The sequence below is a fragment of the Rhinolophus sinicus genome, linkage group LG06 (genome assembly GCF_036562045.2).
Source record: "Rhinolophus sinicus isolate RSC01 linkage group LG06, ASM3656204v1, whole genome shotgun sequence".
Taxonomy (NCBI): domain Eukaryota; kingdom Metazoa; phylum Chordata; class Mammalia; order Chiroptera; family Rhinolophidae; genus Rhinolophus; species Rhinolophus sinicus.
This window is the reverse complement of record NC_133756.1, coordinates 61,375,075-61,399,734: the sequence shown is the minus strand read 5'-3', so window position 1 is coordinate 61,399,734 and position 24,660 is coordinate 61,375,075. Positions and strand designations below refer to the sequence as shown.

Genomic DNA, 24,660 nt, shown 5'->3' with positions numbered 1-24,660 from the left:
CTAGGCTGCCACCTGCTGCCCCCCGGTGGGCGCTTGCGGCAGTGCTTCCTGAGGGCCTGAGAGTGGATATTTGAAAGCTGTGTCCACGGCCTGTGGTCAGACGTGTAATCTTCACACCAGTCATGGATGGATTATCTCCACGTAACACATAAGGAAACACACCTATTGAGGACAAGCCTGTAAGGGGCAAAACCCAGTCTTCCAATCCTGGTGCCCTGCAGTTTCCAACCTGCAGCACTGGGTAGCTGGGTGCTAGGGCTGGCCAATCATACAACATGGTCTCATAGCTCATGATGCTTACGATCTGAGTGGGAAAACACGAGAGAAGTTAAATTCAAGGGGTGAGGCAGGTGTGTGTACTTCTTTCGTGTCTTCTGTTACACTCGTAGTTAAAGTAGATGCTAATGAATACCTGTGAAATGAATTCATGTATGAATGAAGGAATGTTGTAGCAATACAAGAAACACGCTAGGTGAACAAGCGTCATACGGAGGAACCATGGCTGGGAATGTCTTCCAGAAGAATTAATATAAAATAAGAAGGCTGTTAATCATAATTGCTATAAAACTTACTCCATGCTTGACTTTTATTAATTGGTTTACATAGATAACCTTATTTAAACCTCATGACTATCCTATAAGAGTATGTTATTTTCATCATCCGTTTTCTACAAGAGTTCATAGAGGTTAAGCATTTTGCCCAGGGTCACATGGCTAGGAAGTGACTGGACTGGGATGTGAAGTCAGGCAGTTTGACTGCAGAGCCCACACTTTTAACTATCCCAGTGGTTTTCCAACTTGGTTGCATGTGGTAAATACCTGGGTCTGGACATCCCTTGGTTTAATTGGTCCTGGGTGTGGTCTGGGCAGTTGGAATTTTTAAATACTCTCCAGGTGATTATAATGTGCTGCCAATTTTGGCAACCATGAACAGCTCTAGGACAATCCCTTCAAATGGCACCAAGTTAAATTCTTCTAACCTCAGCCAAGATCGAAAGCACAGAGAATCTACTCTATGTTCAAAAATCTTCAAACAGGATATAGCATCGTATCTCTCAGGAATCCATTGTAGGACTACAATGCCTCATTTTCAGGAGTCCTCCCTACACTTCTCCCCCCAACACCTTACATGAACACTGTCTTTATAGAACTACATATCAGATCACTTTTCTTCATTTAGAGATCATTATTATGATCGTTCGCCCCTCTTATTTGCTAGAATTCTGAGAAAACAGAGGATTTTTATCCCATTAAACCCCCTGAAGGGAGCTTTAATGTAAGACAAAAAAAGAACATTTTCTTATGTATTAAATAATTCAAAGATTATCTATGTATTAGGACATAATAACCAACTTATTATAATTTCAGACTATAATGCACTTCCATTCCAAATAGTCAACTAAAGTCAAATCAAATAGAAATTACTTTCTGAAGTAATCTTTGAGTCAAGAAATACATTCAAGACACCAAAACTGGAATATTTTGAGCTAGCGTTGTCTAATAGAAATATAATGAGAGCCACATATATAATAATTAATTTTCTAGCAGTCCCATTTTTAAAACTGAAGAGAAATTAGTAAAATTAATTTAATTGCATTTTATTTAACCCCAAATATCAAAAATATTATTATTTTGACATGAAGTCACTATAATTATTAATGAGACATTGTATACTCTTATTTTTAGTACTAAGTAAAATCCAGTGTGTGTCTTATACTCACAGCACATCCCAGTTCAGACTAGCACCATATCAAGTGCTCAGTAACCACAGACAACTGATGGCTAACTTATGAAACACTGCGGATTCAGAACAAGTCTATGCTATGAAATAGCATGGCTTTCTTGAGATGTTTTCCAGACTGATTTCATTGATCCTTGACTTGCTTTGTCTCTGATCCACCATTGTTTTAAAACGTATCCAAAGACCTTCCCAACTCATTGCTGACTTTGGCGGAGCTTAGACCCTTCCATGACATTCCGTTAGCCTGTCAAAAGAAATGAGCTGGAGGGCTCAACCCCCTTGCTCCGCTCCTTGGAAATCCTACCGTCTTATTGTTGATCTTTTGCTGCCCCTGGGGGGCAACCCTTAGTACTACACCAAGAGGCAGAAGGTGTTAGTGAGGTGAACCAGAAAAACCTGCAATAAACCAGACTATTTCAGGATGTTCGTGGTAATTGCTCTACCGCTTGGTAGTTAGCACAGCGGTTCTGGACAGCACTGTGGCACATACACAGACAATCCACCCTCTTGATTTACGGTCCAAAATTCTAATGGTAAATGTGAAGTATGGAAATATTTTGTGACATTTGGTTAGGAATTAAAGTTTTCTCAGTTACACAAAGCTTCAGAACTAAAAACATGTAGGTTTGAGTCTTTCACAGTTGAGGGTCCCACATTCTTATTGCCTTTCACAGTTGAGGGTCTCAGCATCCTTAGCAATCATTTTCCTCACTGCGGCCTGTTCATGGAATTAAACACAGATTCTGTTCCAGTGTTCCTGTCAACCCAACCGAGTCACTTACTCCCTTCACACTTGTCCTTTTTCTACTTTACCAGGCATACAGAATCCAATTTCCCTTTTCATCCAATCTTAAAAATTGCTCTTTATCTTCACCACCTCTTTCTTTTGCTCCTGTCTCTGGAGATAAACTAAATTCCAGGAGAGCAGGAACCATGTCTGGTTTTGCTCATCACCATATTCCCAGTGCCTAGCACATGCCTGATACACAGTAGGAGCCCAATGAATGTTTTTCAAATAGATGAATGAATGAATACTTAAAAGGATATCACTTATAGGCAGCAAACTCAAATTTCATACCTTTTCTTTGACAATGCTCTAGGATTTATAGGGAACAGTGTTAAGAAAGTAGCATTTATCCAGGAACTGCGCATTTTATCTCTAGCATCAATGCCGATAGGTTTCTTAGATACCTTATAGAGTATAATCCTCATCACATATATACACACACGTTGATTAAGAAAAGAAATGCCTTCAGTCTAATTCAAACATTTTGACTTTCCTATGGTGAATCTTTCTGTGGCTGAGTCTCCATGGGTTTCCTCTGTGCTTCCCTCCAATAATCCTCACGTAGAAGGTCCTGGAATAGCCTGCCCATCTCTCCCTGCTTCCACCTAGAATGAGCCCTGAATGTTGTGGGAGCAAAGGGCTTAAAGAATCGAACCTGTGGTTAGCAACTGGACCTACATGCATAGTACCACCCAGCAGAGGAGGGGAAATGGAGACCTGGCTCAGGGTGGTTACAGCAGAGAAGAGGGAGCGCATGGGAAAAGGCCAAGGAATCAGGGGAGGGAGACAGTGCTTAGGCAGGTGGACTCCTGGTTTTGTAAATGTGGCAACATGTGCCACATACATGCAGTTTAGAAGCAACTCCAGAACAAGTCCAATGACATTACCTCCCAGACTGTACCTGACAATGACGGAAAAGAAAGGATGAGGAGCAATCCCCATAGAATGGAATCATCTCAATCAGGGAGGAGAGGGGCAACCTTTCAAAAAGACAAGGAGCAAAGACAGTAGGCATTTTGGCATGGGCTTATGAGCCCACAGAGCCAAAACCTGCCACCTTTGCCAACCTGAATCCCTCCTGGGTTGGTCAGCTTTGAGTTTCAGACCAGCTCAGGACACCTCCTCCACAGGTGAATCTCTGTCACCTATGTGGTTCCTTGGGCTCTGACCTGGGCTCTGGTGACCTCTCCAACTTTGCCCTTCCCCTGGGGCATCTTGTCTTCTCAGCGCCCCCTCTGAACACCTATCTAATTTTGTAATTCACACCCATGTGCTTGGCTTCTCAGGGGTGAGGGATTTGGTAGGGAGGGGAAGCGTGGTTCAAGCTTGAATGTTTTGAGCACCTACAGAAAAATGAGCTGGCGTGTATGGTTGGAAATAGGAACCTGGAGATTTTAATGTTTCCCAAATTAGAAAAATTTGAGTGTTTCTCAGGGTGCCATTCTTAGTTTTTTTCTCTTCTCGTCCCACCTGCCCTCCTTGAGCAATGTCATCCTCACTTATTGATGGGATAAATGGCTACCAACAAGCTGACAGATGCCTGCGTGTTCCCCTAATGCAGCCTTACCACTATAATGTTCAAGGTTCAGTCTCTGCCACTAGAGTGTGAGATTCCTCAGAGCTGTTTTCAATCATCAGTGAATCTTCAACTCCTAGCACTTTCAAGAGTACTACTTACATTTGCTGCATGACTGTAATAACATGGGAAAGATTAAATAATTATGGTACTGCCATATGACAGAACATTATGCAGCTATTAAAAACCTTGTTTTACAAAAATATTTAGTGACATGAGAAAGGGCTGATGAAATACTACTATTTTACTGATGAGAAAATAGTAAGTAAAGAGACAATACTATATCCATAATATGATCTCAACTTTGCAAAAACAGACACGTGTATGAGCAGACAAAAAAGATAAAACACTTTAATTATCTCTGGAGATAGGATTTGGCTGCTTCTGTTTTTCTTTTTTTAGACTTTTTTTTAAAAAAAAATTTTATTGGGGAAGGGGAACAGGACTTTATTGCGGAACAGTTTGTACTTTCAGGACTTTTTTCCAAGTCAACTTGTTGTCCTTTCGGTCTTAGTTGTGGAGGGCGCAGCTCAGCTCCAGGTCCAGTTGCCTGTTGCTAGTTGCAGGGGCAGAGCCCACCATCCCTTGCAGGAGTCGATGAATTGAACTGGCAACCTTGTGGTTGAGAGCCCACTGGCCCATGTGGGAATCGAACCGCAGCCTTTGGAGATAGGAGCATGGAGCTCTAACCGCCTGAGCCACCAGGCCGGCCCCTAGACTTTCCTATACTTCCCAGAATTTCAGTGAGAAAGTATTATTTTATCATGTAAATATAAATAAATGTTAATATGTTATGGTATATTTGATACTTATCCTTTGATTATCCTCCTTCTATCTGTTGAGACTTAACAGCAATATTGAAGCAAATTTCTATTAATACCCAATAGTTTGGGATCACAGATTTTCAGACATGTTTATAGTTCACACATTAAAGCTACACATAATAAACCTGGGACATGATTATTGGCCACAAATCAGCAGTGACTGTGCTTAATGTGTGTGTGTGTGTGTGTGTGTGTATGGAATTCTATTTTATGTCTATCAATTTAGCCACTTCAATGAATTTGTAATATAAGATTTTACAAGAAATAAAATATACCAAATAAAAATATCAGATAAAAAGCGATGTCAAGTCAGAGCTGGATTAAACACAATTTTGGTTTTTTAAAAGTGGTCAGTAGAAATCTTGTTTTTAAAAACGATCTTTTGGGGGCGTCCAGATGGCTCGGTTGGTTAGAGAGCAAGCTCTGAACAGGGTTGTGAGCTGGATTCCCACATGGGCCAGTGAGCTGCGCCCTCCACAACTAGGTTGAAGACAACGAGCTGCCCCTGAGCTTCCAGATGGGCGGCCGGATGGCTCAGCCGGATGCTCAGTCAGATGGCTCAGTTGGTTAGAGCGCTAGCTCTCAAAAAGGTTGCTGGTTCAATTCCCCGACATGGGATGGTGGGCTGTACATCTGCGATGGACTCTGAGCTGAGCTGCACCCTACACAACTAGATTGAAGGACAACTACTTGGAGCCGAGGGGCCCTGGAGAAACACACTGCTGTTCCCCAATAAAATAAAAAATATCTTTAAAGATTGTGCCATATATATACACACACATCTACATTGCTCTTATTAAAATAAAACAATGACAGGTATGCACTACAGTTGTGAATGGAAAAATTATTTGTACGAATTTCTCTGTGGGTGCTAGTGCATTCATGCTGCTGTTTAGGCAGCACAAGGCATTTCGTAAATCACTGTGTTCAGGGCCCAGAGGCTCAGGTAATCTATTATTTAAATTTTAAAATTAAATAAAAGGCATTTCGGGGGAATTCTGAAAATAATTCAAGTGCTCTAAAACAACTTATATGTATTCTATTTTCTATCTTGAGACTTTTTAAAAGGTCAGTATCCCCTCAATGAGGACACATAATACATGAAAGATCAATTACATACAGATATCTCATTTGTATTATTTAAGGTTCTTTTGGTGCAAGTTATAGAAGCCAACTCTAGTCAGCGAAAGAGAACGGAGTTCTATTATCACAAGGACCCTGGGTGTTCTGTCCAGAGCACCTGGGCTTCAGGAAGGATGAAAACGGAAACCCAGAATGCCTGGGACTCTCTCCAGTTCTCATCTCTGCTTCTCTTTCTGGAGACAGCATTCTCTCTTTCTCAGATCTTTATAGTACAATGTGGCTGCCTCACTGCTCCTGTGTTCACCTGTTTATTTCACCCACTCTAAGTAGCTAACTTGCTTTCCCACATCAATTCTAAAAATCTGTGAAGAGAATCAGATTGGCCCAGCTCAGGTTAGCTGTCCCTTCTTGGACCATTCAAATGGCGACAAAAGTGGAGACAGGTAGTCATGGCTTCTGAAACCCCCACTATGGACTGGGGGCAGGTCTCAGGGAAATAATAATCACTGAGAGCTGGGAGACACTCCAAAAGAATAGCCTTATAAGTATATTAGAATAAGACCAGTGCCAGAAAGCTTCTAGGTCAGCCATTCCTAAATGGAGGCAGAAGAAGCAGGGAAGTCAACAATTCTGAACACAAAGGAAGTTTTCACAGTATTCTGCCGATGACATATTTCAAAGGAGAGCTTTCATCAATATTCAAGGGGTCTATAAACTTCCCCATTAACAACCTTTAATAGAGCACACACACACATACACCATTAAGTAACTTATCTTTTAATGATAAGCACACACCATCCTATTAACATGAGCCAAACAATCTATGTGATTTAGGTATTATTAGGTGGTGCGGTTGGAGAGAAATGTCTCATTTAACAAATGAGACATTTGTTATGAATTGATTGTGTCGTAATGAACAGTCAGGAATCTAGCCCTAAGTACACTATATTTGATAAGACTTTATTATTTAAGTAAGATTAAATTAAGAAGGAAAAAAACTGCCAAATTCAGAAAAAAACTTTAAATTTATTTTTACAGTTTGAGAAAAACATTTTGTTGCATTTAGGTTTGTTTAATTAATTTTTAAATTTGTTTCTTGATTGTGTTACACATAAAATTACACAAGGAAATCATGTGAAAAGGAGTGCTAGGATTTGAGTATAATATGAAGATTTATAGGAAATATTTTACATGATTTCTTGGAACACTTTCTTTTACTTTGAACCCTGTTAAAATGTTACATCTCCTCAATGGTTCTAAATTTCATAAAGAATGCCAATTTTTCTGTTTATTATGTTTCTTTAAGTTATATACATTGCACTTTTCTTTTATTTTTTTAATTATAGAAGTAATACGTGCTGACTGTAAAAAATTCTTGCAATCTGTAAATAAAACACACAGCTATAATCTTGCACCCCCAACCATATTCTTTCCAAAGGTAGCTACCTTAACATTTTAGCATGTGATTTTATTTTCTAAAAAGTTATTGATATATGCATTTTTGAGCAAAGATGTACGATGTGATTTGTGAACAATTAGTTTCAAAGGTCATCCATTATATTTTCATGCCTTAGCATAATTTTCAATTGCTCCAAAGCTCAAAAACTTGAAGTTACTTGCTTTTTATTTATGTCTCATTTACTTTTCTGTAAGTAGATATAATTTTTCAACAAGGCAGTCAATTCCCCAACGTTTATATCGTTCTTCAAAAATATCAACCTTCTCAAGACATTGACTGTTGCATACTGAACCTGAAAGAAGAAGAAAGGGTAACAAGTTAAAACTTTATGAAGAATGTAATCAGGGGTTCTTCTAAAAACACATCAGGGGCCAGCCTGGTGGCTCAGGCGGTTAGAGCTCCATGCTCCTAACTCCGAAGGCTGCCGGTTCGATTCCCACATGGGCCAGTGGCCTCTCAACTACAAGGTTGCCAGTTCAATTCCTCGAGTCTCACAAGGGATGGTGGCTCCGCCCCCTGCAACTAAGATTGAACACGGCCCCTTGAGCTGAGCTGCCGCTGAGCTCCCAGATGGCTCAGTTGGTTGGAGTGCATCCTCTCAACCACGAGGTTGCCGGTTCGACTCCCGAAAGGGATGGTGGGCTGTGCCCCCTGCAACTAGCAACGGCAACTGGACCTGGAGCTGAGCTGCGCCTTCCACAACTAAGACTGAAAGGACAACAACTTGAAGCTGAATGGCACCCTTCACAACTAAGATTGAAAGGACAACAACTTGACTTGGAAAAAAAAGTCCTGGAGGTACACACTGTTCCCCAATAAAATCTTTAAAAAAAAAACCATCAAATGATTTTAAAAACTGTGTATTGGAGATTTTTCTTTTTCTTTTAAATGGAAATGGGAATACTAAGGCAAATTTTGTGAACTCTAAATTGTTATCACTTACAACTCCTAAGAGCCAAAATCAACATACTGTCTCTAGAAGAATTCAAATGTCTCCAACATAAGCATACCACTTAGTTAAAAAGGTATATTACAGACATCTTTCCCTTTTCTAGGATAAGAGTCTTCAATAAAATGATTTCTGACTTAAGTTTTATGTACTTCTAGATAGCAATTGTTTGATAATAAGCTCAAAACAGTTAACAGCGCACATCCATAACTTACCAAATAATCTTTTAATTTCAGCATCTGGAACATAAAATGGTGGGCCTAGGTAAAAGAGAAACATGGTAAAGAATAACTTCTATAGATCAAATTTGAAAGAGAAATAAATTCTCAGGGCCCACTTTTCAGCTTATTGCTAATCACTCCATATAATTACTCTACACACAATTATCCAAATAGATGAGGATGTGACAGGTTCTTCTTTTGTACCATCTCCTACCAAAGACTGGATTACTGAGGGAATGGCAATGTTAGGTAAGATGGTTGAGCCAGCTACGGGACTTGGGAACACTGAAATCAGAATGGAGTTCATTAAGAAATTCTCTTGGGGTCTCTGTCATCTTCTGGGCTATTGATTTTCTATGGCTCCCACACTCACCCATATTCTATACACCTTCCCACTTTGCTGCGGGCCACTAACTTTAAAGGAAACTTAGCTTCTTCCCCTTTCTAGAGCTTTCTTCTTGGGCTCCAGCCCCAAACAGAGCTTGCTGTGTTTTCTTCCCACAGGCCCTGCCCTAAGCCTCCACTTCAGGAATGAAAATTAAATCAGATTAGCAGAGCTGATGTCTGTCTCCATTAATTTCTATTTCTATCTGATTGTCCCAGACTTAATTACGGACACAAGGTCTCATCTTTTAATGAATTTTTAAGATGATTTATTCAAACGGAAAAAAATATTAACATATGTAAATGTTTATAAAACACTGGCACTTTTTAAAAGGCTCAATTAAAAATCAAAAGGAATTTTTATAATTAAAAGTCTATGTATTTGGTTTTCAAATCTTTCTGAAACTGGAAGTTCAGCCACAACAAAGGTTAAGATTTAATGTTCAAACACATCAAAATGAGTCCAGAAGAAAACATCACTTTTACAAATGCAAAACAAAGGTAGTTATAAAAGAATACAATTGACAAATTATAAAATTTCAGAAATTAAAAAAAACAGCAATAGTTCAGTGATTTTCCTGCACACCTCCCACCTCCCCATGTCCACGTCTCACCCCATCCGCCAACGAGGGTGTGTTTGTGTGTATTCATAGGAATCTACCCACATCATTCTCACACCATGGATGACATAGGTATGTTCTACCCATAGCAGGGCAACCACATTTTTCTTCTTCCTAATCCAGGGCTTGAGATTTCTCTTTTATCTTAGGGCCATCCATTTCTCCCCGTTTTATAGTTTGAGCTATGAATGATGAATAAAGTGGGAATGGAATATGAGAAAAACATATTTGGACTGGGAAGAGAAAAAAATGTTTTTAGTTTCCATTAACCAAAAATAGACTTATCTTCATGTACCTATATGAGCAGTACACTTCCTGTGGGATAAATTAGGAGGAAATAATGCTATCCATGTCACAGAATTAAATCAGGAAATGAGGCAACTAGAAAAAGCAAAACAAAATGACTTTACCTGAATGTTTCGTTGGATCATAAGAAAGAACACACAAGAGGTATTGAAACCCTTTTCTTATTAGGGACAGCATTATATCTGCATAACTAAAAAGAAAAAAAAAATGCATGAAAAAGTATATGTTACATCTCTCAACACAGGCAAAGCCTGGAGGGGATGAGAGGCAGGGAGGGAAAGCAGCACTTACTTTCATCTACATTACTGAGTTTAATTCTAACAATCCCATGAAGCCGATTCTCATTCTAAAAGTCAGAAATACATTCAGAAACTAATGTCACTTAAGCTGGAAAAGACTGAAGATGAGAGTCAAAATGAGGCCTGCTTCCAGAGCCTCTCAGACCAGAAGACTTCACAAAAAGATGAGCAGAGGCTCCTTCCAGCCTGATGTACTCAGAGCCCTGTCCACTTTGAACACACACTTCCCCAAGGGCCACCGCGCTTCCCCGTGCTCTGGGGCAGTGGTTCCCAGGTTAGGCTGGTATGAAAGTCACCTGGGCACTTGCTGAAAGAAAAACTGCTTGAGCTCCTTCCCCACAGGCTGATTCAGTAAGTTTGCTGTGGGGCCTGGGATGCGGCAGGTGGCTGGGACCTCTCCAGGGGCATATGTAAGAGGGACAAGACGATCTCTTGCCTTTATTTCAGTTGGGGAAAGACAAGACTAAGGCAAAAATTCAAGGTACTGCATAAACCAAGTATGCAGTACCTACGCAAGTATGGCATAAACCATGACGTAGTAGGTGCCTCGGGGAGCAGGTGGCACCACTTCACAGCCATGTCTGATTGGTTCAGAGTGGGGACCTGAGCCTAATGGGCCCATCAGCAGACTGACCAGGAGCCAGGACTGGACTCGGTACAGAACGATGAGTTGCACCAGTCAAATGCCCAACAAATGTCACCTGGTGATATCAGTGGAGGTAGTCATGGCAGGATTAGTAGAAATATTACAATTTTTGCAGAGGAGTAAACTGAGACTTAGCAAAGATGAGAACCTTGATTAAAGTAACACAGCTTGAAAGTGACAGAGGTAGCCACACTTTGTACCCAGGTCCCTATGGCCAGATCCTATACTTTTCAGACAAAGATGTTATTGGATTTAGGTCTTCTAATTCAAATACCATAAGGTACCTCAATTCCATAAAAAATTGAGCGAATTTTCTGGAATCCAGAAAGAATACAGCATACTAAGTTAAGAAGGCTAAAAAAAAAAAGAAAGGCCAGCATAATTAAAGAAACCAAATTACTAACCGTTGACGATCACATGGGTTAATAGCAACTAATGCTCCTCTATCCCAAATCCTGTCAAATTTTCCAATATTTGCTCTATTAGGAACAAAAAGAAAAACATACAACATTTTATGTAAGAAAAATCAAATCTTTAACATGACGAACAGTGTTCCTCCCCATGGCGGATGTGGTTCTTCACCAGGTGTTACAGACCCAGGTGTGAAGGTGACACCATCTTGCTCTCCTTTTTCCTTACCTGTCTAGGGTCATAATAATGTTTTCCATAGTTTGGAAGCTATCCAAAGACAAAGATATTGGGGAAGCTAGGACATGTTCAATGACTGCTGGTCTCCCTAATTTTTTGTCAAACACATAGGCTGCAGTAAAAGTAACTGCAGAACAGACTCAAATCAGTGCTTTGTGGGTGCTCGTGCAAGTGGGTGGGGGTGGTGAAAGACCCTGTCCCCATCCCCAGCAGGGCCAGCGAGCACTCAAGTTCTTCAAAGTGAAGAGGTGGTATTCAGTCCTACCTGGGAAGATCAAAAAGGTTGCAACAGTACAATGAAATGTTCCCCGAAGAGCTCTGTAATGAAAAAGTCAAGAAAAAAAAAATTCTACTTCATCAAGAGCTACCTGAATAGTCAAGCAAAGAAAAGAGGGACAAAGCAAAGGTGATGGAGAGCGAATGTGTAATTAAACATAAAGGATATAATTTTATTGTAAATAACTTTTTAACTGAAAATAAAATTTTACTGAAAATAATTTTTTAATGGCACCGTTTGTTGTTTTTTTTCAAACCTATTCTTTTGAATCAATTCCAACAGGAAAATCATACAGAGGTTAAGCTTGGAGAGGAGTTAGCTATTATTTATTTCAGAGACTGCTGAATTTTAGCAATGTTTATTTTACCAGAGTCCTAATTTTGATTCTGCTAAAGAGAATTACACAGGTCAATCAATGACTGAGAGACAAAGATCAGATATTTTAAGTTATTCATGAAAAGTGCAGTTGGGCTGACTTCCCCTTTTCTCTCTTTCATTCATTTGGCTAATGAGCATTTAGTTCCTGAGCAGCCATGGACAGGACTGTCCTGGTTCCAGACAGTGGATGTGAATTTGACATAGTCTCTGAGCACAGTGGGGACAGCCTGGTGGAGCAGAGAGACATGAGGACAGAGAAGCAATACACTGTGGAATGGCCTGTACTATTCTGGTTGTGTGCCCAGGAACTACGGGAATACAGAGGACAGAGCAGGGAACTGCCTGAGAGCGCCAGGAAAGGCCAAACACGAGGCAACCTCTGAAAGGGTTTTGATGCCATCTGTTAACATTACAGGGAGTGAGTGAGCTGGGGGTGAAGTCCACAGGGAGTAACGTGAAACAGACTCTGTCATGTCCAGGGGATGTGACAAGTCTGGGGCATAAGGGTAGGGAGTGGGGATGGGAGGGGGAAGGATAATGGTAGCAAAGGTGCATCAGGAAGTGAAACTCCTGGATTTTATTCTGAAATGAGAGGCTTACAAATGGGGGAGGGAGGAGAAGGAGGAGTCTTTGAAGACCAGTCTGGAATCACCTTGGTGGCAGCCCAGAGAGGCCTGGGCCTGAAGGCAGTGAGAACAGCCAGTAAATCTTAACTTTGGCTGCAGATTGGAATCACTGGGGAGCTTTAAATAGTACTGATGCCACTCCTACCCCTAGAGATTCTGATGTAACTGGGCTGAGGTGAGACCTTAGACTGGGAATTTTAAAAGATCCCCAAGTGATTTCAAATGTGCCACTAGGGCTGAGGACCATTGCTCCAAGGAGTCTGGAAGCAGGATTAGCCTGTTTGGAGTGAATAATCTGCAATTCTTAGATGACCGAGAACGAAGTGGGAGGAACTGTAAAATAAAGTACTATCAAGCCTCCTAGTGACCTGAGCAATTAATTTTAGTATTTAGAAAAGAGAGCACTTTGCGAGAGGCTGAATAGTCAGACCATGTATGACAAGAGAACTCAGACCCATAACCTCTGCAGCAACCAGCCTGGAAAGCCAAACCACAGCCTCTGTGGACAATGACTGCTGGTCTCCCTAATTTTTATCCACCCCCTCCTACTCAAGACCAACCAGAGAAAGACAAATACACTCTCCAAAGCCATCACATAGGATGCTCCCTCTAGTCAGCCTCCCTCCAGCTTCCCCAGGCCAATAGCCCCATCAGGGTATACCTGAAGCCTCTGTCTTTTTTACTATAAAGCTCTGCCACTTCCTGGCCTGCCTTTGAGCCTCTGTCAATCACAAGTGGCAGACCCGGTCTGAATATATAGCCTCTGCTTGTTGTCATTTGGGTGGCCTTTATTTATTTCTACACAATTACCCCAAGCTGGTGAAGCAGTTCCCCCAGGTCATTCTGGCCATAGGATGACAACTCTTAAATCTATCATTTCCAGCCCAAGTGCTGCACTGTGCTTCAGAGACATTAAAGCATTTGTCAGCTACACTTTTGCCATTCCACAGGTCTCTTACACTCATCATCTCCAGAACAAAACTCATTATCTCTGCTCTTCTACTTGCCTCTCCTTTATTCTCTGCCTTCCAACTGGTCATCTGAGCTGGAAATGCGAACTCATTACCCCCGAGGTCCCGCAGTGAATCACTAAATCCACCCAGTTTGACATCTTAAATGTTGCTTTAACCTACCCATTTGTCTAAGCACCCCTATCACTCTCCTAGCTCGGGCCTTCATGATCTCTTTCCTGGACCACTGCTCACAGCCTCCTACTTGGTCTGTCTGACAGGAGGCTCCTTCCCTTCAAATGTACTTCCCTTAAGGCCACAAGGTCACTTGTCTCAAAAGAAAATCTGGCCATGTCATGCTCCCACTTAAAACCTTGCAGTGCAGGCTGAAGTACCAGCTTCACAGGGCACCTAAGACCATGGACCTGACTCCCTGCCTTTCCCAGCCCGATTAGTCACCATGCTTCAGGAAGCTTCCTCCAGACTGGGTCGGTAACTTTCTTCTGTTCCCTTCATACCTGTGGCATTACCCTTAGCTCTGTGTATGACAAACAGCTTTCTCTGTGTTTTTCTTCTCTCTCCTAAGCTAAGGGATTCTTTGGGGCAGGGACAGTGTTTTCTTCTCTTCAATGTCTCATGCAGGGTGTGGTACAGGACAGGTTTTCAGAAATGCCTATTTACAAATTTAAAACAATTGCACCAACCCAAACCAAAAGCATGAGTACACCTCGGCTTTTATATATATTTGTCTACATCTAACTATCATTTATCTTTTTAAACCTTAGCTCCTTGCACTATGTAATATCTAGGTAAAATCTTATAAGCACTTGTACAGTATCCTCACTTACCCATGCTGAGGAAAACCTTTTGGGGGTGGATACGGACATAATCACTTACCAAAAGCAAAACAAACCTTGAATACTTTGGCTCCAGGAATCTCCATGATTGGTTCTTCTGAGTAAGAAAGATTCTGCTCTGTAAAAAATTCTCGGATCCCAAGTTCACTGATCTCCACACCAACTACACTGTGTCCTCGGTCTGCGAACCTGCATGAAACCATACATTTAAATTTTAATTTCAAATACAGTCCTAAATAAAAGGATGCCTCAATAAGCATGTAATTTCCTTAATTTTAAGGGATGTATATGAATTCAGATCCATAGGGTTTCTTAGAACATGGAGGTCCATGGAAAGTGAATCTCTAAATTCTCAAACCTTATGCTATATAGAATTCTGAAAAACTGATTTATATGAACTTAGGAATGAAATGGAAAAACTTGCAAAATAAGACCTTAAAAATGTTGATTTACTACAAGTGGATTTGGTTAGAAGAACTGCTAATTTAAAAACATCCTATGGCCTAGGAATGCTTTTCAATTTCTCTAATTCATCTCCATCTAGCTCGGTCCATTAAAACTTTCAGTGATGAAGGAAATACCTACATCTGTGCTACCCAATCCATTGGCTATTGAGCACTTGAGATGTATAATAGCTATGCATGATTTAGTTTAAATTTAAACAGCCACATGTGGCTAGTAGCTACTGCACTGGAGCACACAGCTCTAGAACACTAGCATTCATTACTATAATAATCTTATAATTTCTACCCGCTTACAATACACACTCTCCGGAAATATATTTAATTACCATATGCCAATAACTAGTATTTTCCTGGTGAGCATTACAGTTTCAGAATTCAGACTTAGGATCTTGGACTCCAGAGAAAACAATACCAGTGGCACAAACACTTAGGCACAGTATTAATTTTATTAAATAAACACATACAGTTAGTTCTGCTGTAATGCAACATAGGGCTACCTAAAAATCACTGCACTCTGCAAAAGTATGTGATAAAAATCACAAGGCTCATGGAAAAGATGAGGGTTGAGGCACAACATTAAAAATATTTTCACAATGGAACATTATTCAGCCATAAAAAAGAAAGAATTGTTGCCATTTGTGACAACATGGATGAACCTTGAGGAAAATAGGCTAAGAGAAATAAGTCAGAGGAAAAAGACAAATATCCTATAATTTCACTTAGGTGGTATCTAAAAACAAACAAACAAACAAATAAACAAAAAAGCTCATAGATACAGAGAACAGATTGATAGTTGTCAGAGACTGGGGTTGGGCAAAACAGGTGAAGGGGATCAAAAAGAACAAACTTCCAGTTATAAAGTAAGTCTTGGGGATGTAATTTTCAGCATGGCGACTGTAGTTAATAATACTGTATCACATATTTGAAAGTTGCTAAGAGAGTAGATCATAAAAGTTCTCATCACGAGAAAAAATTTTTGTGACTATGTATTGTGACAGATGTTAACTAGATTTATTGTGGGGATTACTTTGCAAAATATACAAATATAAAATAATTATGTTGTACATCTGAAACTAGTATAATGCTGTATGTCAATTATACCTTAATGTAAAAATGTTTAAAAAAAAAAAAAAAGCTGTTACACATTTGCCATAACTAATCTCTGTGAATCAGGATTTTCTCAATAATATACAATTAAACTAAAGTTAGAAATAAACTGGATGAGTACTACATAAGAAAAAAATACTTCGTCAGTGCCACATTAAAAAGAAAGAGACAGGAACCTAACAGAAATGGTGGCACAGTTTTACACATGTTAAATGGTTATAAAATACATAAGTACTACCACCTGGCACTTTACCTTGAGAATGACCTGACATTTACCTATAGAACTGGGCATTGAAGGACTGCAGCTTTTCAAATGAATGATGGACAAAGGATTATTGGGAATCAAATGGGGATTCCTAATTCTAGTTGTGGAAGGGAGTGACTCACAGAACACAGGGTGAACTGAGGTATCTGGGAAAGGTTTGAGGTGTGTACATGTGTGCGTTCTGTCTATTCATATACAGCTTAGTTCCACTAGGCACAGTCACCTGCTTTTACCTCATGTTTTTTGCAGACTAAGCAAATGTGAAATTTATGTCAGGCTCAAATTATTCCCTAAATTATCAATGGAGTTAGAATGAAATTCGCATTTAGAGCAGAACTGACTGTACCTACTACCCACACAAGACTACACACTTTCAATGTGGTCAGAGCATGAACTGTTTATAGTTCTAAAATAAGCATATTACTATTGTGTTTTTCATATTTCCTAGGAAGTTTGTAAGTTAGCACACAGAGAATATTATTCTCCATACATTTTTGAAGTTACAAAATATAAACAAAAAAGTTATCTATACCAGCTACATGGATTTTTATTTTCATTTAACATACAGAAAAATCAAGCACAGCTGTACTATAGACCAGTACAGGCTGGATTACATTGGAATATATTACCCTTAAAAAAAATTAATGACAAAATAAAGGGGCAACCAACTGAATGGGAGAAGATTTTTGCAAACAACGCCTCCGATAAAGGGCTAATATCCAAAATATACAACTCAACAATAAAAAAACAAACAATCCAATTTAAAAATGGGCAGAGGACCTGAAGAAACATTTCTCCAAAGAAGACATACAAATGGCCAAGAGACATATGAAAAAATGTTCAACATCACTAATCACCAGAGAAATGCAAATAAAAACCACAATGAGCTATCACCTCTCCCCAGTAAGGATGGCTATCATCAACAAGACAAATAGTAACAAGTGTTGGAGAGGCTGTGGAGAAAAAGGAACCCTCATACTCTGTTGGTGGGAATGCAGATTGGTACAACCGCTAAGGAAGGCAGTGTGGAGGTTCCTCAAAAAATTAATAATAGAATTACCATATGACCCAGCAATCCCTCTCCTGGGTATCTACCCAAAAAATCTGAAAACATTTATCCATAAAGATTTATGTGCTCTAATGTTCATTACAGCTTTATTTACGGTGGCCAAGACATGGAAACAACCAAAACATTCTTCGATGGATGAATGGATAAAGAAGTTGTGGTATATATACACAATGGAATACTATTTGGCGGTGAGAAAAGATGAAATAGTACCATTTGTGACAACATGGATGGATCTTGAGATTATTATGCTGAGTGAAATAAGTCAGAAAAAGTAGAGGACCATATGATTGCACTGATATGTGGTATATAAAACTGAAAACAACAAAAGAACAAGACAAACAAATGAAGAAACAGAAACTCATAGACAAAGACAATAGTTTAGTGGTTACCAGAGGGAAAGGGTGGAGGGGTGTGGTACATGAGAGTAAAGGGGATCCGATGTATGGTTATGGAAAGAGAACTGACTCTGGGTGGTGAACACACAATGTGCTATATATATAGATGATGTATTACAGAATTATACACCTGAAATCTATGTAACTTTACTAACAATTGTCACCCCAATAAACTTTAATTTAAAAAAATTACCTAAGAAAATGTCTTATTAAACATTTTCTTTTAATGCTTTTGGGTATCAGCTCAGTTTATTCACATCTGATATACATAGAGGTCTCAATATACAAATTAGCTATGTAAATGAAAAATCCTCTAATATAATAACTTTCATACAATTATAATAGTTCAGTTCTGGTATTTTTATTACAACTGGCTTCAGACCAAAAATATTTAACAATCACATTTAATTGGCTGCTTCATCATATACCGTTTCCTAATCTTGTTTCAAAACCTCTGCTAGAGTTAGATTGTCGTCACTTATGACATGGCAAAAAAAACAATCTGTTTATAAAGTTAATGTTTTTCTTGCAGGTAATTTCCAAAGTAATTTTTCTCCTGATTAAGTGAGTTGGTTATGGCAAAGTCTAATAGTATAGTTTAAATGTTCTCACTTTCATGGCCACACTAGAATCTTAAGCCATAGCAGCTATTTCACAAATGCTCTCAGTTACAAGTATTTATCATCAAGAAAGTGTGTTAATGCTTATCTGCTCATACCATTTCATCTCAACAGCTTTTCCACAAAGAGGAAAAAATACCCTCAATCCACTCTTGCCTTTAAGGAAAGTATCCAAATGCTTCTTTAATAGCCTGGAGAGAAAAACAAAAAATTTTTTTGTTTTAATTAGTGCAATGTACAGAGGAAAGGACAATTGTATGACGCTAAGTACTTTTCATGAATTATCTCCTTTACTGTTCCTCACAAGTTTACAAAGTAGATGGATAACATTCATTATTATAATCTCCAGTTTACATATGAAGAAACAGGAAGGTTAAGTAACTTGCTCAGTCATACAGCTAGTGAATGGTTAATTTGACTTAAATCTGGGGCTTTTCTGATTAGTAATTTAAAATAAAAAATATTTTTCCCGGTTGATATGTATGAGAGAAAGAGAGAGAGAGAGAGAGAGAGAGAGAGAGAGAGAGAGAGAGGTGGATGTGGGGGACACTCTGGGTGCACTGAGGTTTTCAACATTGTAAGCTCTCTAAATGTGTACTCAGGTCTCAGAAGTAGTTCTGAAAAGTTGTAGTTATTCTTGTAGTTAATTCCTCTGTAGAGATGTGGCTCTTCTAGGGCCATCCACGTGACAAAGATAACCCATACAAAGGTTCTGGGACGATGCTCCATCTATCACTTGGTGTGCAAATGCAATAATAGTAATAGTGTCCCCGGAGAAGGCAGGGGTGGCTGCCTGGAACAAGAAACATCTGACAAGACCATGTTACTCAGCACTGGCGCATGATTTACTGCCGCTGCTTTGAAACCTACTACTACTACTAATATGTGGTTCAACATCGTAGCTTACTTATTAATTCTTCTCCAATTCTCTTTTTCTACCAGATAGATAATACTTTAACTATTGAATTCATGCTATTGGAAAGCAAAGTCAGGACAACACCGCTTTTCAGTATAAAGAGATGTAAGTATAAAGGTTGCTTGAGAATCTGCTGTTATGAACAAATATGCATGTCCAATACATAGATGCTATAGGGGGCTTTTTAAAAAGCCATATTTCATAAATCTAAGATGCCTTCAATTGTAAGTCACACCATTATTTATACTCCACAGAAGAGATAACATTGCAATTCATCTATGATGTGCCACAGATGCACTGTGCTTTCAGAGATGCTAAAATGTGAAAAATTAAAAATGTACATCTTAAAATCAGACAAATAACGTGTACCTATATTAATATTATTATTATTTCCAAAGTCAGTGTCCGATAGAGCATTTCTCTGTTATATAACAAACATTTCTTACTCATGTCCCTGTTCCTTATGAAATCCAATTTGGTGGTCCACCCACTTTTCTTGCCATTCTTCTAGAGTTAGGACTTGGTTTTTCTGTACATCTGTGTCAGGGTACTCTTTCATATCAAGTAAAGTTCCTGTATTATCCATAGCGTCGTGGACACCTTTGTCTCACAATCAGATGTCTCCAATGCCTAAATGAAAAATATTTGCAAAGTTGACATTTAAGGGCATTGCAATTCCATTGAGCAATGAAATAAAAACCATTATCCTCAGCAGTATGGCTTTTTTTGGTTTGTTTTAGACATTTTATTTATCCTCGCAATTTCATGTAAGTTTATTTCTTTAGCACCAACTATTTGATATTCATTCAATTTCAAAATAATTAATCTGTCCCATTGACATTTTTTAAAATTAATTTCAGGTGAACAAAACAATGTAATAGTTAGACATTTACACCCCTCACATTGGGATAACTCCTCTCCCCAAATCTACTATCTCTCACAAAGAAATAGCAGTATGGCTTTTTAAAAATATTTCAACATCCAAGGAAAAGCCATACAAAAAATTACTTTTCAGTGAGTCTGATGGTCGAGGCATACCTCATGTTACACATTAGGAAAGATCTTTAAATAAACTGAATTACATCTTAACACTAGAGTAAAAGGGTTTGATTTAAGTTTGAAAAAAAAGAAAGGAGAAGAAACTAAACAGGCATTCCATACTTTATAACTTTTGTAAGCTTAGAATTGTTTCTAGCATCACAGTTACTCTTCAATTTTAAAAATTTCTTTTAATGTTTAATTTTTTATTAATGCTATAATGTACACAACTTAAAGAGTTCAACAGTTAAGAAAATAACAATCTCCATTCCCAATTAAAAAGGCAACCATCTTTAATTCTTTTTAGCTAAGTCTTAAAATCTAACTCTGTATCTCAAAATAACAAGCTTATTTTGTATCTTCTTGATTTTTCATTTCTAGGTAGCTTCTAGTGAAGATAAGCATTTAGCTGTCTTTCCACCTCCCAACACACACACACACACACACACACCCTTCTCATTTTTCCCATCCTTTCAATAGAGACATAGCAGATTTTTTATTAAAATGTGGAGCATGCACACATTGTGACTCAGTAAATACCAGTACTATTCACAGCTAACGCATGTAGAAGTCTATGATTACTTTTCCTTTGCCATATAACATTTTTATTCTGTAGTTAATAACTGTCTTGCTTTTTCATTTATAAAATTTGGATTATACAAGCATGCTATTATTTGTGGGTCCAATTTAATGATTTATTCACGAGAATAGCAAACATTGCATAAAAGCAGGTATTTCAGGAAAAGTTCCCCTTTTTGCAAAATTTGGCTTCAATATGCTTAGGATTTAAGGAGAAGGCACATCCCTTGGAATTTAGAATATATATTCACTTCTCAGCAAACATTTCTTAACAAATGACTTTTGCAAGGCCCTGATTATGTCAGGAGGAGACTCAGTTTTCTGAGAGGTTGGGGCGGGGGAGTACCTGACTCTATTAGGTACAGAAAAGCAAAAGAAAGTTGCTGTTTTCCCATCTCCATTTTGAGCCAGAAATTTTGGAACCTAGACTTGAGCCTTCTTCATAAAGCAGTTCTCTACTTAAAGCAAAAGGGAAGCATAATTTTATCATAGAGGCAGGGCAACCTGGAATTGTGCAACTCTATCCCTCTCACACAAACAGGAAATATAACAACATCATGAATATAATTTAACAATTTCTTAGATGTTCTAATAGCTTTTTAACTTGTACATGACATTTTCTGGAGAAATAAAAGTTTCTTTCCATAACAAAACAGAAGTGCAAATTATAAGAATCAGTAAAGGTAAGTTTCATTAATTCCTACCCGTACACGGCAATAGAAGATGTGCTACTAGTTTGATCGCTCAAGTCCTCGATGGGTGGACCCCCAAGTATGGTTTCCTCTCTTATCTTTACAAAAAAAAAACACGTTTCTGCTTTAGATTTAGTTTTAAACTTTGCTAAATTGAAGAATAACTTCCCTAAAGTGCACAAATTTAAGAGTCTGGCTCTGTGAATTTTTACATACACATACGCCTGTGTAACCACCCTGGAGCAACACAAAGAATATTTACAGTACCCCAGTTTCCTCCTCCCCGGCCCCCCTCCGGCCCCAATGCATCACTCACTATTTTGGCAAGTACTTCTCTTTTCTTAAAAATCACTAATACACAACAATGCTTTGGTTTCACTTTAAATCATGGAATAACGAGGTCGTTATCTCCAATTCCCACTCCGCTCCCTGAGCCCCAATTCAGGGCGCCGATTGCTGGACTGTCCATGTTGTTAGGCTGCCTCATTCCGTAATCCTATTACAGGCTCATCTAGCAAATTGTTCCATTTCTCACCCTCACCCTCTCTGCGCCCGGGAGAGCTTACCTCGCGCACCGCGGGACTTCTACACCTGGCTCTGCGCTGTCGCGGCCGAGGACTTAGGCGACTGTGCACCCAGGCCAGCTCCCCGGGCCCCGCCTTAGTCCCCGCCCTGGCCCGCCCCTTCACCGGCGTCCAGACCCCGCCCCCGGACCCGCCTCCTCCCCCGCTCCACGACCCCTCCCCCTTCCTGGGAGCTTCGATTGCGCAGCGGCGGAAATGGCCAAGGCGGGGCGAGCGCCTCCGCGAAGGGGAAGGCGGAGACCCTACTCCTCCCTGCTCCCGCCGGCTCCTCCCACCACGGGTCACGCCGTCACAGGGGCGGAAGCGGCGGCGGAGGCGGCCGAGCCAGGGCTGCGGCTCGCAGCGCGGATCTTGCACTCCGGTGCGCGCGGCGCGCGGCTCCAGAGAGGTGCCCGCAGTCTGGGGCTGCGCGCATCGTCTCGCAAACGCTCGGAGGTGGGGTGCACGCGGCTACCGGGGCGGGCGTGGGGGCGGCCTCGGATTTCGGGTGACAGCTCTGCACAAAGCAGCTTGGCTGGGGTGCTAGTCCTTCCCCTGTGCAGCGCCCCTCGCCGGGTGGGAGGTGGACGGATTCCTAGGGACAGATACCTACCTCTCCCAATTTGAAGCGGGGTGCGGGGTGGGGTTCCCTGTCTAAGGAAGAGGAATTCCCGGGCTGGGGCGTTGCGGCGACGGGGTACCCCAATTCGTCGCGTTGTTGCGGGTCTCCCCTAACCCTCCACAATGTTCCCTTTCTGTACAGCGGTGCCTTCTCCCCGCGACCCCCTGTACATCTTCAGCACTCAGGTGAGCCCCGGAGGCTGTTGCTTCTCCGACTTCGGAGAACAAACGAGAAAGCTTTTCGGAAAGCGAGGAGGCTGCAGCTGGCACAGGGAACGTTGGGGCTCCCTCCTGGGGACTGTTAGAGCCGTGTCACCTGGGGAGTGTGTGCTACGTGACAGAAAAACCGTAGTGCGGAGTAAGAACTCCCTCGTTTGTTCTTCTCAGCCGAGAGTGTGGCGGCGAGGAGCCCCACAGCCTTGCAGGTTTGGTAGTAATGCTCCATGGGCACGGCCGCCACCACGCGTTGAGATACGATCGTCATTGGCTGGTTGCTGGGGTAATCCCTCCGGGACTGGGAACTCAGAGGGGGCGGCCCGATTATGGTAGCTGTTAGTCAACAGACTGGCAGCTGGCAGGTGGCAGGTGAAACAGGAAGGAAGTGGCGGGCCCAGCTGTAGAAAGTTGGGGTTCAGTGATATGTAAACTAGACAGAGGCCCAGGCTTCCCTTGGGTGAGCGTGCAGGACTCCATAAGACTAGTCCGTTTGGGTGGCTCTATCACGCCACATCCACACACCAACTCAAGGCTTTTGCGTTTTGTTTGGATGGTTGTTAAAATAATCTATTTCAGTGGAGTAAAGGCGAGTGAGAAGGAAGGTTTGTTTCTTCAGGAGGCACATAAGAAAATGACTATCAATAATTAATCGTCTTCCAGGCAGGGAAAATAATCAACAAAGCATTCAAGCAGTTGAACTGGATCTATATTTTGGAAAATTTGATTAGTATGGGTGCAACAAGGTGCTAGTCCTACCTTATTTTAAGTGCCCCAGAGGGAAATTCCTGTTTCTGTCGTTTGAAGAAGTTTCTAGTAGTTTATCCTGTTTTTAGAAATTATGCTGATGCTACTATAAATTTTTATTCCAACCTGGAGTCAATTTTGATTTATATTTTTATGAATAGTGTGTGTGTGTTTTAAAATCTTTTTGAATAAGCTACTTCAGAAAGAATTCTGGAAATTATTAAAATAGAAATCTAGGCATTGATATATCCATTTATATATTTACCCCCCAACGCCACTTTTTTCTTTGTTTTGTGACATTAAAACAAAACCAAAGATAAGAATTTTAAATTAGGAAGAAATACGCTTATAAAGTTATTAATTTGAAAAACTAGGTTGAAAAGTACCTTGAGTATACTAATTTGTTTTAATGACACTTTTGATCAGTATACCTAAGATTATGTTTAAAAACACAAAACCTATAGTCCTTCCAACTTAAAGTTTTTTCCCTCCATTTTAAGCCCCAAGAATTCAGCAACAGTGAAAATACAGAAATTACAGCAAGTGTCAAGGAAATACAGAAATTACAGCGAGTGTCAAAAAAGGATGAGAGTACTTAATTGTATAATTAAAAGTGAAAATGTACTACCCTAAAATCTTCAATCATGTTTTTCCCAGACAACAGATTTAATAATGGTTTTTATAGCTAATGTTTTCATTTCCTCTTAACCATTATTTGATTTATATCATTATTGCAGTTAC

General features: G+C 40.0%; 2 protein-coding genes across 6 annotated transcripts in view; one reads left to right on the top strand and one right to left on the bottom strand.

Annotated features, from left to right (window-relative positions):
* Positions 1–7,016: 7,016 nt before the first annotated feature.
* TPMT (thiopurine S-methyltransferase) lies at positions 7,017–22,481 on the bottom strand. 3 transcript variants are annotated; one of them, XM_019734267.2, is made up of 10 exons: positions 22,342–22,481; positions 21,788–21,873; positions 19,913–20,096; positions 18,649–18,741; positions 14,687–14,819; positions 11,808–11,860; positions 11,299–11,373; positions 10,054–10,139; positions 8,634–8,678; positions 7,017–7,761 (listed from the first exon to the last, which is right to left on the bottom strand). In XM_019734267.2, exons 3-10 carry the CDS (start codon positions 20,050–20,052, stop codon positions 7,649–7,651), a joined length of 738 nt encoding a protein of 245 aa, XP_019589826.2. In that variant the 5' UTR covers positions 20,053–20,096; positions 21,788–21,873; positions 22,342–22,481; the 3' UTR covers positions 7,017–7,648. The 3 variants fall into 3 exon arrangements, with proteins under 3 accessions (XP_019589826.2, XP_019589827.2, XP_019589828.2); XM_019734268.2 differs by having other exon boundaries at positions 21,794–21,873; XM_019734269.2 differs by lacking the exon at positions 21,788–21,873 and having other exon boundaries at positions 22,342–22,445.
* Positions 22,482–22,604: 123 nt separating this feature from the next.
* The window catches only part of KDM1B (lysine demethylase 1B), a 48,295-nt gene continuing 46,239 nt past the window's right edge, over positions 22,605–24,660 (top strand). The window contains exons 1-2 of one of the 3 annotated variants that reach the window (XM_019734270.2): positions 22,605–22,794; positions 23,102–23,145. The gene's annotated coding sequence lies outside the window, so the exon portion shown is untranslated. The remainder of the gene's footprint in view (positions 22,795–23,101; positions 23,146–24,660) is intronic. The other 2 variants (XM_019734271.2, XM_019734273.2) reach the window with 2 other exon arrangements.